This window comes from Lepidochelys kempii, chromosome 3 (genome assembly GCF_965140265.1).
Source record: "Lepidochelys kempii isolate rLepKem1 chromosome 3, rLepKem1.hap2, whole genome shotgun sequence".
Classification (NCBI taxonomy): Eukaryota; Metazoa; Chordata; order Testudines; family Cheloniidae; genus Lepidochelys; species Lepidochelys kempii.
Window position 1 is genome coordinate 59372468 of NC_133258.1, and position 14561 is coordinate 59387028.

Sequence of the window (14561 nt, forward strand, 5' to 3'; positions counted from 1 at the left end):
CCCAGCGGCCATTCATCGGTGGCCACTGCCTGCGTCCAGGCGCCTTGCCGCGCCTCTGCTGCGCTGGCGGCCCGAGCCCCGCGTGCGCCGGGGGAGCTGCCAGCCGCGTTGGTCAAACGCTTACTGCTCGGGTCAGCGACGAATGTGGAAGCGCTGGGCCCTCTGGGATGGCTACACTGCCGGGGTACATCGACCTACGCTGCGCCACTCCAGCTGTGTGAATACCATAGCTAGTGCTGACCTAGCTGAGGTCGAGTTACGGCAGGGTCTACACTGGGGAGGGGTCAGCGGGAGAAACTTGCTCACTAGACCCGCTAAATCGACCTCTGGTGGATTGATCTCAGAGCATCATCCCGGCTGTAGTGTAGCCCTGGTCTGCACTGGGGGGAGAGGGAATTGATCTAAGTTAAGCAGTTTTAGTTACCTGAATAACTGTAGCTGAAGTTGACTTACTTAGATCGACTTACCATGGTGTCTTCACTGTAGTGAGTCGACTGCTCCTGCTCCCCCGTCGACTCCACTTGGCGCCTCTCGCAGCGGTGGAGTACAGAAGTCGATGGGAAAGCGCTTGGGGGTCGATTTATCGCATCCAGACTACCGGTGGGTGGTGTAGACATGCCTGTAGACCTGCCCTATTGTCAGGGGAGTGTCCTATGGACAGGCCCCGCCCTCTGCTGGCTCAGGGTGAGGGGGGCAATGAGGCAAAAGGGACTGTAAGAAGTCTGCTCTCCTTTCATGTTCACTCGCATCATCTGCTGCATTAGCACTGCCAAAATCACCACAAAGGTGGACTAGTTTAATTTTGACTGTACTTAGAAAGTGGCTTTGGCTTGGTACCCAGTGCGGGAGCTAGTTTTGTTCTTTTGTCCAGTGTAACTATTTTGATTAGGGGTGTGATGGTTTTTTAAAAAACTGAAATAGTTGCACCAGTACAGTCCTTAGTGGGGCTGTAAATATAGCAGTGTAGCTTATTCCCCTTTTTGTGAAGAAGAAAACTATACTGGAATAAACACTTGTAGATAGATATTACTGCATCTACTTTAACAGAGTTGTATGAATTTCAATATATATAGGTATAGTCAAAGGAGTACAACATGTGTCTAGATAGGGTCACAGATTGATATTATTCCTGGATTTTACATTAGGGGAATGGGGGAATCACATTTAAGCAAGCAAAAATAAAATATCACATGTAATTTCACATAGTGGTGATAAACTGCTTCCCTCAAACAGTTTTACTTTGTGGAGGGCATTAGGCAACTTGAATAGAAAATGGGAAATAAATACATTTTTTTAGAAAGAAGGTACACACACCACTCTTCCTTTCCCCCCAACTCCTTTTCTCCATCCCAGCCTATCAATTATCTCCTGTACCTATGAGTTCAGTGTAAGACTGGGGCCTTAATGTAAGACTGGGGCCTATGCAGAGTTCAGTGTCAGACTGGGGCCTTAAGAAAATTTGTTACTTAATCTTTGATGAAATGAAGACTATAGCTGTATCAGTTTCAACATTCTTTACCAGTCTTTAAGTTACATTTGAAAATTAAAATTAATTTTTGGGTGTATATGAAAGAGACAATGTATGTGTAGGAATAATAAAATTTTAAGAAGCTTGCCGTGTGGGATACTTCTTAAAATCTGTGTATCCCACTGAGTCTGAAAAAGTTTTTTTTCTCTTATTGGTCAGTAGCTGGTTAAAAGGTAGGAAACAAAGGGTAGGAATAAATGCTCAGTTTTTAGAATGGATAGAGGTAAATAGTGGTGTCTGTACTGGGGCCAGTACTGATTCATAAATGATCTGGAAAAAGTGTTAAACAGTGAGGAGGTAGCAAAATTTGCAGATGATACAAAACTATTCAAGATACTTATGTCCAAAGAAGACTGCTAAGAGTTACAAAGAGATCTCACAAAAGTGCATGACTGGGCAACAAAATGGCAGATGAAATTCAGTGTTGAAAAATGCAAAATAATGCATATTGGAAAACATAGTCCCAACTATACATATAAAATGATGGGGTTTAAATTAGCTGTTACCACTCAAGAAAGAGGTCTTGGCGTCATTGTGGCTAGTTTTTTGAAAACATCCACTCAGTGTACAGCGGCAGTCACAGATGCTAATAGAATATTGGGAGTCATTAAGAAAGGAGTAGATAAGACAGAAAATATCATATAGCCTCTATATAAATCCATGATATGGCCCCATCTTGAATACAGCGTGCAGTTCTGGTCACCCTATCTCAAAAAAGATATATTGGAATTGGGAAAAGTACAGAAACAGGCAACAAAAATGATTAGGGATATGGAACAATTTCCTTATGAGGAGAGATTAATAAGACTGACTTTTCAGCTTGGAAAAGATGACTAAGGGGGGCTATTATAGAGGTCTATAAAGTCATGACTGGTGTGGAGAAAGTAAATAAGGAAACGTTACTTACTCTTCATATAACATAGGAACTAGGGATCACCCAAAGAAATGAGTAGGCAGCAGGTTTAAAACAAAAGGAAGGATTTCTTCACACAAGGCACAGTCAACCTATGGAACTCTTTGCCAGAGTATGTTGTGAGGTCCAAAATTGAGGGTTCAAAAAAGAACTAGATAAGTTCATGGACGAAAGGCCCATCAATGGCTTTTAGCAAGGATGGGTAGTGATGCAAAACCATACTCTGAAGTTTCCCAAAGCTGGGAAATAGGTGACAGGATGGATCACTTGATGATTACCTGTTCTGTTCATTCCCTCTGAAGCACTTGGCATTGGCCACTGTTGGAAGATAGGATATTGACCTAGATGGATGATTGGTCTGATCCAGTATGGCTATTCTTAGGTTCTGCAAGAATTTATTCCATCACATTGTGAACTTCTTTATTGCAACAAAGCTATAATAAATAATTAATATTCATTAATAATTAACGTGATCATTTATATTATATATGAATAATTAAAGCTATAATTAATATTCATCAAAATAAAACTTGAACTTAGTAGATACAACTGTATGCTGTTAAACCAACTGAAGTATAATATAAAATATCCAAACACTGCTGAAGAATAAAAGTTATCTAGCTTTCGTAAAATACTTGAAATTTATGAACCTACAACGTTCTTTTAAGTAAAAACAAACATTAATACAAAATCAATTATTTAAAAAATGTCAACATTGACAAATAGACAAAAACCAGGGAATTCACAGTTGAAGATGGAGTGGTCAATGCACCTACGTTAATTTTCTGATTAGTAGTTTCTGATTTTATACAATAAATATGCTAATTTTAGTTCCCCTTTAAGTCCAATGCTGTCCTGAGAGACATCAATTGTAAAACTGCTATTGACTTTAACAGGAAGATTTGTGTTTGTAGAACTGAAGAGTTTAGTTCACTCCCATCCCACCTCAAAAATTAAGTATATTAAAAAAAAAAAACTTGAACCATTATATTTCCTCACGTAAAGCCATGTTAACAATTATTTAAAGGATCTGACTGACTATAGGGGCTTCTAAAGAAGATCATGTTCTTCACCAATTTTTCATTTTTTAATATTGTTGCTATTTATGGATTCAGTGTGGCATGTACATGGCTTCATCTGAAAACATCATGATTATTTCCTTTAAAAAGTGCATGGATAGAAAAATCATTTTTTTAGTATATTTTAATAGACTTCTTTCAACGTACCCCAAAACAGACTAATTTTTCATATTTTGAAGTCAGGATTCAAATCTGAATTAGGTTGCTTTTGAAGTCACTAATACTAATTCACAGAAAGTTAAAGTTACCCTCCATATGAAGACTCTTTGCACAGGTGTGATTTTCAACCAGAAGGTATTTGTTGTTTTAGAGCTGCTTGCAACATGCCAGTTCAGTCAAACTTTATAATTCCACTCCATATAGAAAAGCAAAAATAGTACCTATCTATATGGTGTTTTATTTTGGCCAGTGCTCTCAGTCTCCCTCTTAGATAATTAAGACAGTTCATCCAAAATACTTTTAAAAACGGATTAGGATAAAATAAACTATAACTGCATTTCTGTTAAACACCAGCTTAACTTTTTAAACTTTTAAAAGTGTGAGTATGGAGTGGTCGGACTGGGGGGCGAGTGTTCCTAAAAACAAAAGCAAAATGTTTCTTCACACATCCCATAACTAGATTTTTTGTTAATCCAGATAGAGCAGAAAGAAAAACTCATTCTACTGTTACTGAGACATTAATGCTATTTTTAAACCCAGAGAAAGGATTTCAGTAGTGTTGCGTTACATTTCACATAGCTGTCAGGTTCATTATAGATTAAGTCAAACCAGTTCTTATCCCAGATGATTATTCATTCACAGGTAATGTTTTTTAAGGCAGTGGGCTTGGTTCATCATTATGTAAATTCCCATTTTGTGCTGTTGTAACTTCATAGACATCAATGGCACATAAGTGGGTCTGATTCACCAGTCTTACTCCAGTTTTACACAGGAAGTCAATATTCCTCAGTCTGTGTAAGGAAATTGAAATATGCTATGTAAATTCTGGATGTCATTATAACTTTCCCATATTGATTACTATATCAGCACTTTATACCCAGTGAAAGTGAATTCTATATAAAAAGTTTATACAAAACAAAAGAATATTAGGATTTCAGGAAACTTGGACCCAAGCTGTCACACAAAACTGATTTTTAAAATGCTGTCAATAAGATATACAAGGGAAAAGCATGCTCCTGCTATTCTGCAGCTGTCAAATTTGCTGCAGAATTCCCCCCGCCCCAGCCTTGCTGCAGAATTGTACTCCAGAATAAAGTTTTGCCTTTAAAAAAAAAAAAAATTCCAGTTTCAATTGTTGTGAAACAACCTTGCAAAGATGATTTGAATGACTATAAACCAAATGTAATGTTAACGTCTCAGGTCTGCAGACAGCCTGATGGGTTATCTGCTTCTTAAAATCTCAGTGAGATGTTAACATCTACTTATGACAAATTTAAAATGTCGTAATTGTTAACTATTTCACTTCTGATCATTTCAGCAAAAAGGACTCATTAATATGCTTATCCCACAATCTCAAGCCACCTCCCCAGATGCCCCAATAGTCCTGCATTCAGTTGCCAAATCTTCCAGTTTTCCCTGGCAGCTTTACAGTACCGTTATACACTAATAATACAAAAGTCTGCAGCAACTGAAAATGTGGGGAAAATTTAAAATAAAATGAATTTATTATAAAAAATAAATAGCAGGAGGGATACCATACAGGTTCTATTCAATTTCATATATAATTCATTTAAAAATCAATTTTTAATTCAAATGTAGCTGCCACAGAATTCTCATTATGCTTCTTCAGAATGCAGCATCAATCATCGAAGGGCCACTGTTCTAAAATTTAAGTGCACATTGCAGTGGCATACATGGGGTCTTGTTTTATGATCATTTGGCCATCTTTACAATACAGTTTCCTTATACTTATATAGATGTGATATTTGATAGCATAGTGAAAACTCAAAGTTAGAAACAGTGGCATCATTAAATTTGCCAGATGATAGATCTTTCTTTATAGCACTGACAATATCTGGATGCATATAGTGTGCACTGTGATATTGTAATGAAATACCAGCCTAAAGATGGCAACTACAAAAACCATACAATTCCTTTTTTATCAGTAGTACTTACTATAAAATAAAACAAACAAGATTAACTTCAACACTGTCAGCCTTATGACATTTGTGGCATAATCCAAACACTTTGTTACATTTGTATTCTTGTGAAGATTTATTTGTTACAGTGTGAAAAAAATTGACTTTTTTCAGTACAGGCAGAAGTAAAAACACATTGTAAAATAATAATAATAATCATCACAGCTTAGTGAAAACTGGTTTACAATGTTTAAAAATAATCTTTAAAATCAGGTAGTACTTCAGGGCTTTGGTTTGTTAGTACTCAGTTTTATGCTGAATCTCTGCACAGTGCAAGAAAAATTCTATACCAGTATACCCTTTATGGCAGTCCTTTGAGCATTTAGTCTCATAGTCATATGGTGGCAGGAAAATGTGTTGCATACTTCTGTTAAAAATAAAGAAAGCACTGTTCAGATTAAAATTTAAATGTTCTTTCCTGTCTTTAATACAAAAATATCAATCAACACTAAGAATTTTGACAGTGTATTCTACAAATTAACATGCCATGGACAGTAGCGTTTGGAAGGTTTGGGGAAAGTTACATTAAAGTGTTTTATAAAAATAAATTATATGGCAAACACCACCAAACAAAATCAAGTAGGTGCCTTAGGCTTTGCGAAATAAGAGTAACATTCAGTGGGCACCATAACTGCTTTTCTCTTTCTCTACATATTTTCAAAATATCAACAAGGCCATTATTTTTAAAAACTCTACAAATAATCATAATAATCCAATGGAAGCAGTAAAAAACTTCTGTCAGTGATCAGTAGCGCAGGAGACCATGGTGATAGTGGTAGAGGGCTTCAACAGTGATCCATCCAACTGGTGTGGAGAGGAAGTGCACACATATAGAATACATTGGGTATGGTATCTCATCTAGAGTTCATGCGTAACTGATGAATGATGACACTTTCTAAGAGAGAAGAGCAAAACATTTGCTATTACATAATTGGAAATACAGGTAATTTTTAATAAAGTTAATAGAACTTAGCATTTATAGCGTGCTTTTTTTATCTTCAGAGATTCTTAACGATTTTAATTAAACATCACAACACTCCTTGGAGGTAGCTATTATTCCCATATAAAGATGGGAGACTGAGATTGAGAAGAAATGTCCTGGTCCGTGCTACAGAGGGAGTCTGGGTTAGAGCCAGCATTAGAACTCAGAAGTCTGAGACTCCAAGTTCAAAGTTCAATCTCTCTGTCATTATACACAAAAAGTAATTCAACTAAAATATGTCTATAAAATGTGCATATTGACTGTCTCTCCCCTCTTCTTCATAGGTTGATTGTCCTCTTAAGCACAGTTCATGTAAAGATTTACATGCAAAATTACTTTACATACTCCTTAGTCCCACTGAAGTCACTGAACTACTCACATGTTTAAAGACTTGCTTGCATGCTCAATTTTAAGGATGCAAGTAGTCTAAATGACTTAAATGGGACCACTCACATAGTGAAATCCTGGCCCTACTGAAGTCAATGGTACTTTTCCCATTGACTTCAACAGAACCAGGATTTCACACATAATGTATAAAGCTACGTGTAGACTTTGCAAGATCAGAGCTTACATTTGTACTGTGCTAACATAAGAGGTCCTTGATCCTGATCAGTCTTTTGGTAGTACCACAACAAATATTAAATAATTAACTGTCCTATGGTCTAAAGTAATGTGTTTCCATTGCGCACAAGATGATATTTACTAAATTGGAGTTTAACCATAAATGTAAATTTCAATATGCAGTGCAGCTTTAAAGAAACAATTTTTGTGGGCTTTAAAATCAGACATTTGAAATGTAGTATGATGTGCCTTCCAAAAGCATTTATTTCTATAGTTGAAACTTCTTATATAACTATGTGATTGTCTTCCCCTCCTCGTTTTCAAAAGCCATTTACAAGATACGCAAAATATAAATTCAGTGTATCCTTACCACTTTTATTAACATGTGCCTGTGCTTCACCTTTCAAAAAAAATGTGTTTGTATAATGTTTGATTGTGGGAGTTGTACAATATCGTGATTTTAAAACAGAAAAAATGTTCAAATATTTCATTTACTCTTTATGCCAGAACCTTACCACTAGATGGCATATTTTCATTATTTTACTCATATGGATAAAACAAGGCTAAGACAACAATTAGGAGAATGTGGGAACATAAGTGAAACAATGGAATTTCCCAGTCAACTGTATTCCTCTACATTTAATTTACCATTTACATAAGGTTTTTCCATCCATACATGTCTATATTTCCTCCCACATTTGAATAATGAACATACAAGAATCATAAACTGTATTAAAAGTTAACCTTCACCACCAATGCAGTTTTATAACTTCAGGTTCTTGGAGAATATGAAGCAAGGTAAAAGCTGTATTTGCTTAACATCAAATTTTACTCATTTCCAAACACATCTGGAGTCACATGAGCTTATTTTAAGAAAATGGTTCTTAATATCCAGTATATACATTATATGTCTATACACAGAGTTTGAAGACAAAAATTTACAATTTAAAAACAAAAATTTGGTAGGCAGAAAATGTCTTCTTCCTTGTACAGGTCCAATTTAATAACTGAACAGCGTAACTATAGTAAGGTTTCAAAATTAAAGTCTTGCTCTTATAGACCAAACATAACAAGTATGCAGGAGGAGGTCAGAGACTAGAGAGGATTAAGAATTCATACATTGTGTATGCTTCCATTATTCATGTGTTCACTAATTTCTCTTACACCTCACCCCTTCTAACATTTGACTTTGTAGTAATGTATGTATTCTTGCTATTAAAATAGATGTCCAAAGAGGTGTTTGTCTAAAATTTTCATAGGGTATAGTCCAGGGATGGCCAAACTTACTGACACTCTGAGCCGCATACAACAATCTTCAGAAATTGGGGAGCCGGGGTGCACCTGCTGAGCCCTGTGTATCTGCCACGCCTTGGGGCTTCAGCCCGCTCCTGCTGAGCCCTGAGTCCCAGTAGGTGCACCCCATGGGGCTGAAGTCCCAAGACCCCCCTCCTCACTGGACAAAAGCCCCTACCCCATCACCCTGCTGCAAGGTAGAGGTCCCAACGTCCCCTCATGCCCCGTCTGGTAGGTGGAAAAGGGAGGGCCTGGAGGGGCTCCATGAGACACACTTTAATTGTAAAAGAGCCACATGCAGCTTGCGAGGCATGGTTTGACCACCCCTGATATATTCTGGCACAGTGAGTAGGAATAATCTGGCAATGGCTAGAGAGAGTGCTTCTGGGACTATAAATTTTACAGCTTCCATGAGCTATAGATTTACTTAAAGAAACAAAACTTAATTAATTTACTCTAATGAAAAAATTAAATGAAGACATCTGTATGGATAGGAGCAAATTCAGATTTAAATTATATTGGTATAAATCAGAGGTCGTTGTAGTTATTTGCATTTACACTGTTGTAAATGAGTTTAGAATCTGGCCCATAGCGAACAATTTGCATAAAGTCTCACCAATTCTGATGATAAAAGCAAATCACCTGACATTTTAACATTTGAAATATAAATTAAATTTCTTTTTACAATTTACATGAATGGATAAAACCAAATTATACAAAAAGATGTACTGGAGACAATGTAAGTCCCAGTGACAAAAGTGGAACATCATGTACCAATGTAACTATTTCTGAACTTTTAAAATCATGTTCAGAAGAGTTTTTAATATGGGGAGTTGCTCATACTTCTATCTTGCAAGAAGCCAAAAAATAAAATAAAATAAATCCACACATGGTCCTACATGGTGTTGTTCCTGCAGCTGATAGCTCCCAATTTGAAAGTAGTTAACCCTTTCCAAAAAGCCAAAGAAGAGCAGAGACCAAGTAGTAAGATAGTTTCAAAGTGAAGTCAACATCTATAATGACAAATGTTAGAAAGAGCTCTGTCTGGGAGAGCTCAGTTGAAGGGAATGAGAATTACTCACACAGATGGAAGAGAAAAACATTCCCCTAAATGAGAACAAGTTTAAAAGATGAGCTCATCGAAATCACTGCCAGCACACTACAGGTTTCAAACTGACTTAGTGATGTCAGCAACTGATATGCGATAGGAACATATAATTGGTCTGAAAACCATCCTTATTATTGTAGCCGGTGTTGAAAACATGAAACATGGTAGGACAGTAGCCTTCCCTCTTTAAAGATGTGCTCTTGAAATTCTGACCAGTCACCGAACATTAGTGTTAACCTTGAGAGGATCTGAAAACACGTTTAATATGTTTTAGGTAATAATCTGGTATTTAGTCTATAATTGGCATGAACCTTTGCAGACCAATGCTGTTTTAGAGATTATGCACATGATATTAATCCCCAAGTAAGTGGTTTAAAGTTTAAATACTGTCATGTACATTCTGTATGGTCATATTTATAAAAGTCACAAAATGTTATTTGCTTTTTTAATAACAGTGAAGGACTGTGATCACAAAATGAAAAGAGTAAACAACTAAAGATCAAGGTGGCCATAAGAAGTCAAGATATTGGTTGCTTAGCATATTTTAAAAACGAAAGAAACCCTTTAGACTAGAGCTTGCATGTCATTATGAACCAAGTTCTGCAACCTCTCTCACACTGAGCAGCACTTAGATCAGTATTTCTGTTTATGGCCATGAGACAATTCACATGAGCAAGCTGTACTTAGTATGAGTAAGGGTGACAGCATCTGGCCCCATATAATCCAGTAGAAAACTTGTGTTAACGATCAGATTTAAAATCAAATACAGGGAAATTCAGTTAGGGAGGTTACTCTGTCCTTAACTCCACACATAGATGCTGAAACACTTTTGTGATGTAACCTGACTCATTGTTCTGTGACTTTTCTCACAGACATAGTTATTGTAACAGTCATGCTTCTTTCACTAGACAACGTTTTTAAGGTGCTGAGTGACTTATCTTATTGTAGTCAGTAACTAGATTGCTATCTTCAGAGGAAAAGGCACTCTGAACTGTATGATCAAGATAGCTAAGATTCAACTTTTTAAGACTTTTGTGCTATAAGGTTGGTTTTTGTTTTGTTTTTTTTGCAATTCCCTCCTTGCCCATTCTCTACTTAAAGTAGCAAACTTCAGGTAAATGAAAACATATTACAAAATGCTGAACTCACCTAATTTTTTAACCAAAGATATACACTAAACTTAAAACAGATATTCATAAGTACTTAGAGGCATACAGTTTTCTCCAGTTTATACAAAATATTTCATTTCCATGAACCTCCAATAAACTCTTATACGTCAATATTTAGTAAATAATTTACATTACCCTTTGGCTTACATCAACCCTTACACTTTATCTTTCTTTCCTTTTGAGAACCTTTGTAAATTGTGACCTGCCCTCTTCTTGCTAATATTTAAACAAGATTAGTATGTTTTCAGGGTCTTTTCCTACCAATATTCACAAGTTGTTATTTTTTGTTTGTGGGGTTTTTTTTCCAGATTAGTTTCAGAAACACCCTTTTGACTGATTCTGATTCCTTGACCTTTTGCTAGGTTGGCTGTGGATCAGAGATTTTTCTCTGGTCTGGTCCTGGCAGTGGGATCTGCTAGTGAATCCTCAAAATACTAGTCTGACTTGTCAATTCTGTTGCTGCATTCCTTCTCACATACCCTGATAACTCCACAAGTGTTAGTTCTAGTTTGCCTCTCCAATTCTAGGTGTGCTGTGGTGGCACTGGATATCCAGTTCCATCTGATGGTTTCTTCTTCAGATAAAGTAGTCTCTCAAATCCCATCCAAAAGAGATGCTGCTTTCAAACGCAGGCACATTTGGACTATTGTCCCATATATATAATCACGTAAGTTAGGAAGACCTAGTTTCTTTTTAAAAGCTATGAAAAAGAAGGCTTAAGCCATCTATAGTTCATTACTGCATCATGCCACATTACCAGGAGGCTCATCTACTTTGCAGCATTTAAAATTACTGTTTTTAACTGAGTGGAAGCTTTGGTTTAGCTCCGCATTTAGTGTGATAATGAACTTTTAGCTTCATGTTATTATGTTTAGAACGTCTGTTGAAAAAGCTCTGATACATTAGAAATAATAATAAGAACTCACTAATGATTAATTGACAAATTGAGGTATGGGTCATTTATTGCGCATAACAATTAGCTGGAAAGAGTTGATGCACTTCTGGTCATTAACTCACAAGTTCCCAAGAAGAAGCTCCAAGTTTGGTTCTGCTATTAGAGAAATTATATATATATAAAGTCATGAGTCTGTTTTTCAGATGTCCTAACACCTACATTTCCAAAGTTAATTGGAGATGCATGTTAATGGAAGATGCTTGAGGATTTGTGAAAATCAGAATCAATATTTTTGTGATGGTTTCAGAGTAGCAGCCGTGTTAGTCTGTATTCGCAAAAAGAAAAGGAGTACTTGTGGCACCATAGAGACTAACAAATTTATTTGAGCATAAGCTTTCGTGAGCTACAGCTCACTTCATTGGATGCATTCAGTGGAAAATACAGTGGGGAGATTTATATACATAGAGAACATGAAACAATGGGTGTTACCATACACACTGTAATGAGAGTGATCACTTAAGAGGAGCTATTACCAGCAGGAGAGCGGGGGCGGAAGTCAGTGGTGACAATCCTGATTGTCTGGCTATGTAGACTCCCTCCTCAGGCCCTACGCTACCAGCACTCCCAGCTATCTTTGAGACACCACTGACTTCCTGAGGAAACTACAGTCCATCAGTGATCTTCCTGAAAACACCATCCTAGCCACTATGGATGTAGAAGCCCGCTACACCAACATTCCACACAAAGATGGACTACAAGCCATCAAGAACAGTTTCCCCGATAATGTCACGGCAAACCTGGTGGCTGAACTTTGTGACTTTGTCCTCACCCATAACTACTTCACATTTGGGGACAGTGTAGACCTTCAAATCAGCGGCACTGCTATGGGTACCCGCATGGCCCCACAGTATGCCAACATTTTTATGGCTGACTTAGAACAATGCTTCCTAATGCCCCTACTCTACTTGCACTACATTGATGACATCTTCATCATCTGGACCAATGGAAAAGAAGCCCTGGAGGAATTCCACCATGATATCAACAATTTCCATCCCACCATCAACCTCAGCCTGGACCAGTCCACACAAGAGATCCACTTCCTGGACACTATGGTGCTAATAAGTGATAGTCACATAAACACTACCCTATACCGGAAACCTACTGACCACTATGCCTACCTACCTGCCTCCAGCTTTCACCCAGACCACACCACATGATCCATTGTCTACAGCCAAGCTCTACGATACAACCGCATTTGCTCCAACCCCTCAGACAGAGACAAACACCTACAAGACCTCTGTCAAGCATTCTTACAACTACAATACCCACCTGCTGAAGTGAAGAAACAGACTGACAGAGCCAGGAGAGTACCCAGAAGTCACCTACTACAGGACAGGCCCAACAAAGAAAATAACAGAACGCCACTAGCCATCACCTTCAGCCCCCAACTAAAACCTCTCCAATGCATCATCAAGGATCTACAACCTATCCTGAAGGATGGCCCATCACTCTCACAGATCTTGGGAGACAGGCCAGTCCTTGCTTACAGACAGCCCCCTAACCTGAAACAAATACTCACCAGCAACCACACCACACAACAGAACCACTAACCCAGGAACCTATCCTTGCAACTAAGCCCGTTGCCAACTGTGTCCACATATCTATTCAGGGGACACCATCATAGGGCCTAATCACATCAGCCACACTATCAGAGGCTCATTCACCTGACATCTACCAATGTGATATATGCCATCATGTGTCAGCAATGCCCCTGCCATGTACATTGGTAAAACTGGACAGTCTCTACGTAAAAGAATAAATGGACACAAATCAGACGTCAAGAATTATAACATTCAAAAACCAGTCGGAGAACACTTCAATCTCTCTGGTCACTCGATTACAGACCTAAAAGTTGCACTTCTTCAACAAAAAAAACTTCAAAAACAGACTCCAACGAGAGACTGCTGAATTGGAATTAATTTGCAAACTGGATACAATTAACTTAGGCTTGAATAGAAACTGGGAGTGGATGGGTCATTACACAAAGTAAAACTATTTCCCCATGTTTATTTCCCCCCTCGCACCCCCCACTGTTCCTCAGACATTCTTGTCAGCTGCTGGAAATGGCCCACCTTGATTATCACTACAAAAGGTTCTCTCCCTCCCCCCGCCCCCGCTCTCCTGCTGGTAATAGCTCATCTTAAGTGATCACTCTCGTTACAGTGTGTATGGTAACACCCATTGTTTCATGTTCTCTATGTATATAAATCTCCCCACTGTATTTTCCACTGAATGCATCCGATAAAGTGAGCTGTAGCTCACGAAAGCTTATGCTCAAATAAATTTGTTAGTCTCTAAGGTGCCACAAGTACTCCTTTTATTTTTGTGATGTTCATCAGAAGGACATGTTGTGCATGAAAGAAGAATAAGAATGCCTTCAAGATAGTGAGGCTGGGGTAAGCTCTCTAACAGAAATATCTAGATCTTTAATAGGGTAGCAGCCAAAAGTATGGATTAAGGATAAACACATTTTTGTTGCCCTTCACCGACAGACTCGTCTTTCAACCTCTCCTTCACAAGAGAAACTAATCCCCCAATCCCTTGGTTCATTGCATTGACCCTGTACATCCTATTAACTGAATTTGCTTCCTTCAGCCACTTAACTTCTTCACTTCGCATTCTCCCTCCCATTCATTTTGAGTTACACTTGTATTCTTCATGCTGCATCAGTCATCTTCCTTTCTCTTCTCTCCTCCAGCAAGGGAACCCATAGTTGTGGGACTCTTAATAGCTCATTCAAATGGTTGAATCATTATATATTTTTAAAATGCACCCCTGGCCGAGTTACTTCAACCCGTAGTTCCTTTATTGTATCTTACTTGTGTGGAAATTGAG

The 14561-nt window shown here is 37.9% G+C and overlaps 1 protein-coding gene across 2 annotated transcripts in view; it reads right to left on the reverse strand.

Moving 5' to 3' along the window:
* Positions 1-2993: 2993 nt before the first annotated feature.
* FILIP1 (filamin A interacting protein 1) overlaps positions 2994-14561 on the reverse strand; it is a 168651-nt gene continuing 157083 nt past the window's right edge. The window contains exon 8 of one of the 2 annotated variants that reach the window (XM_073336472.1): positions 2994-6553. In XM_073336472.1, coding sequence (XP_073192573.1) covers positions 6513-6553 — 41 coding nt within the window. In that variant the 3' untranslated portion in view covers positions 2994-6512. The remainder of the gene's footprint in view (positions 6554-14561) is intronic. The other variant, XM_073336473.1, reaches the window with a different exon arrangement.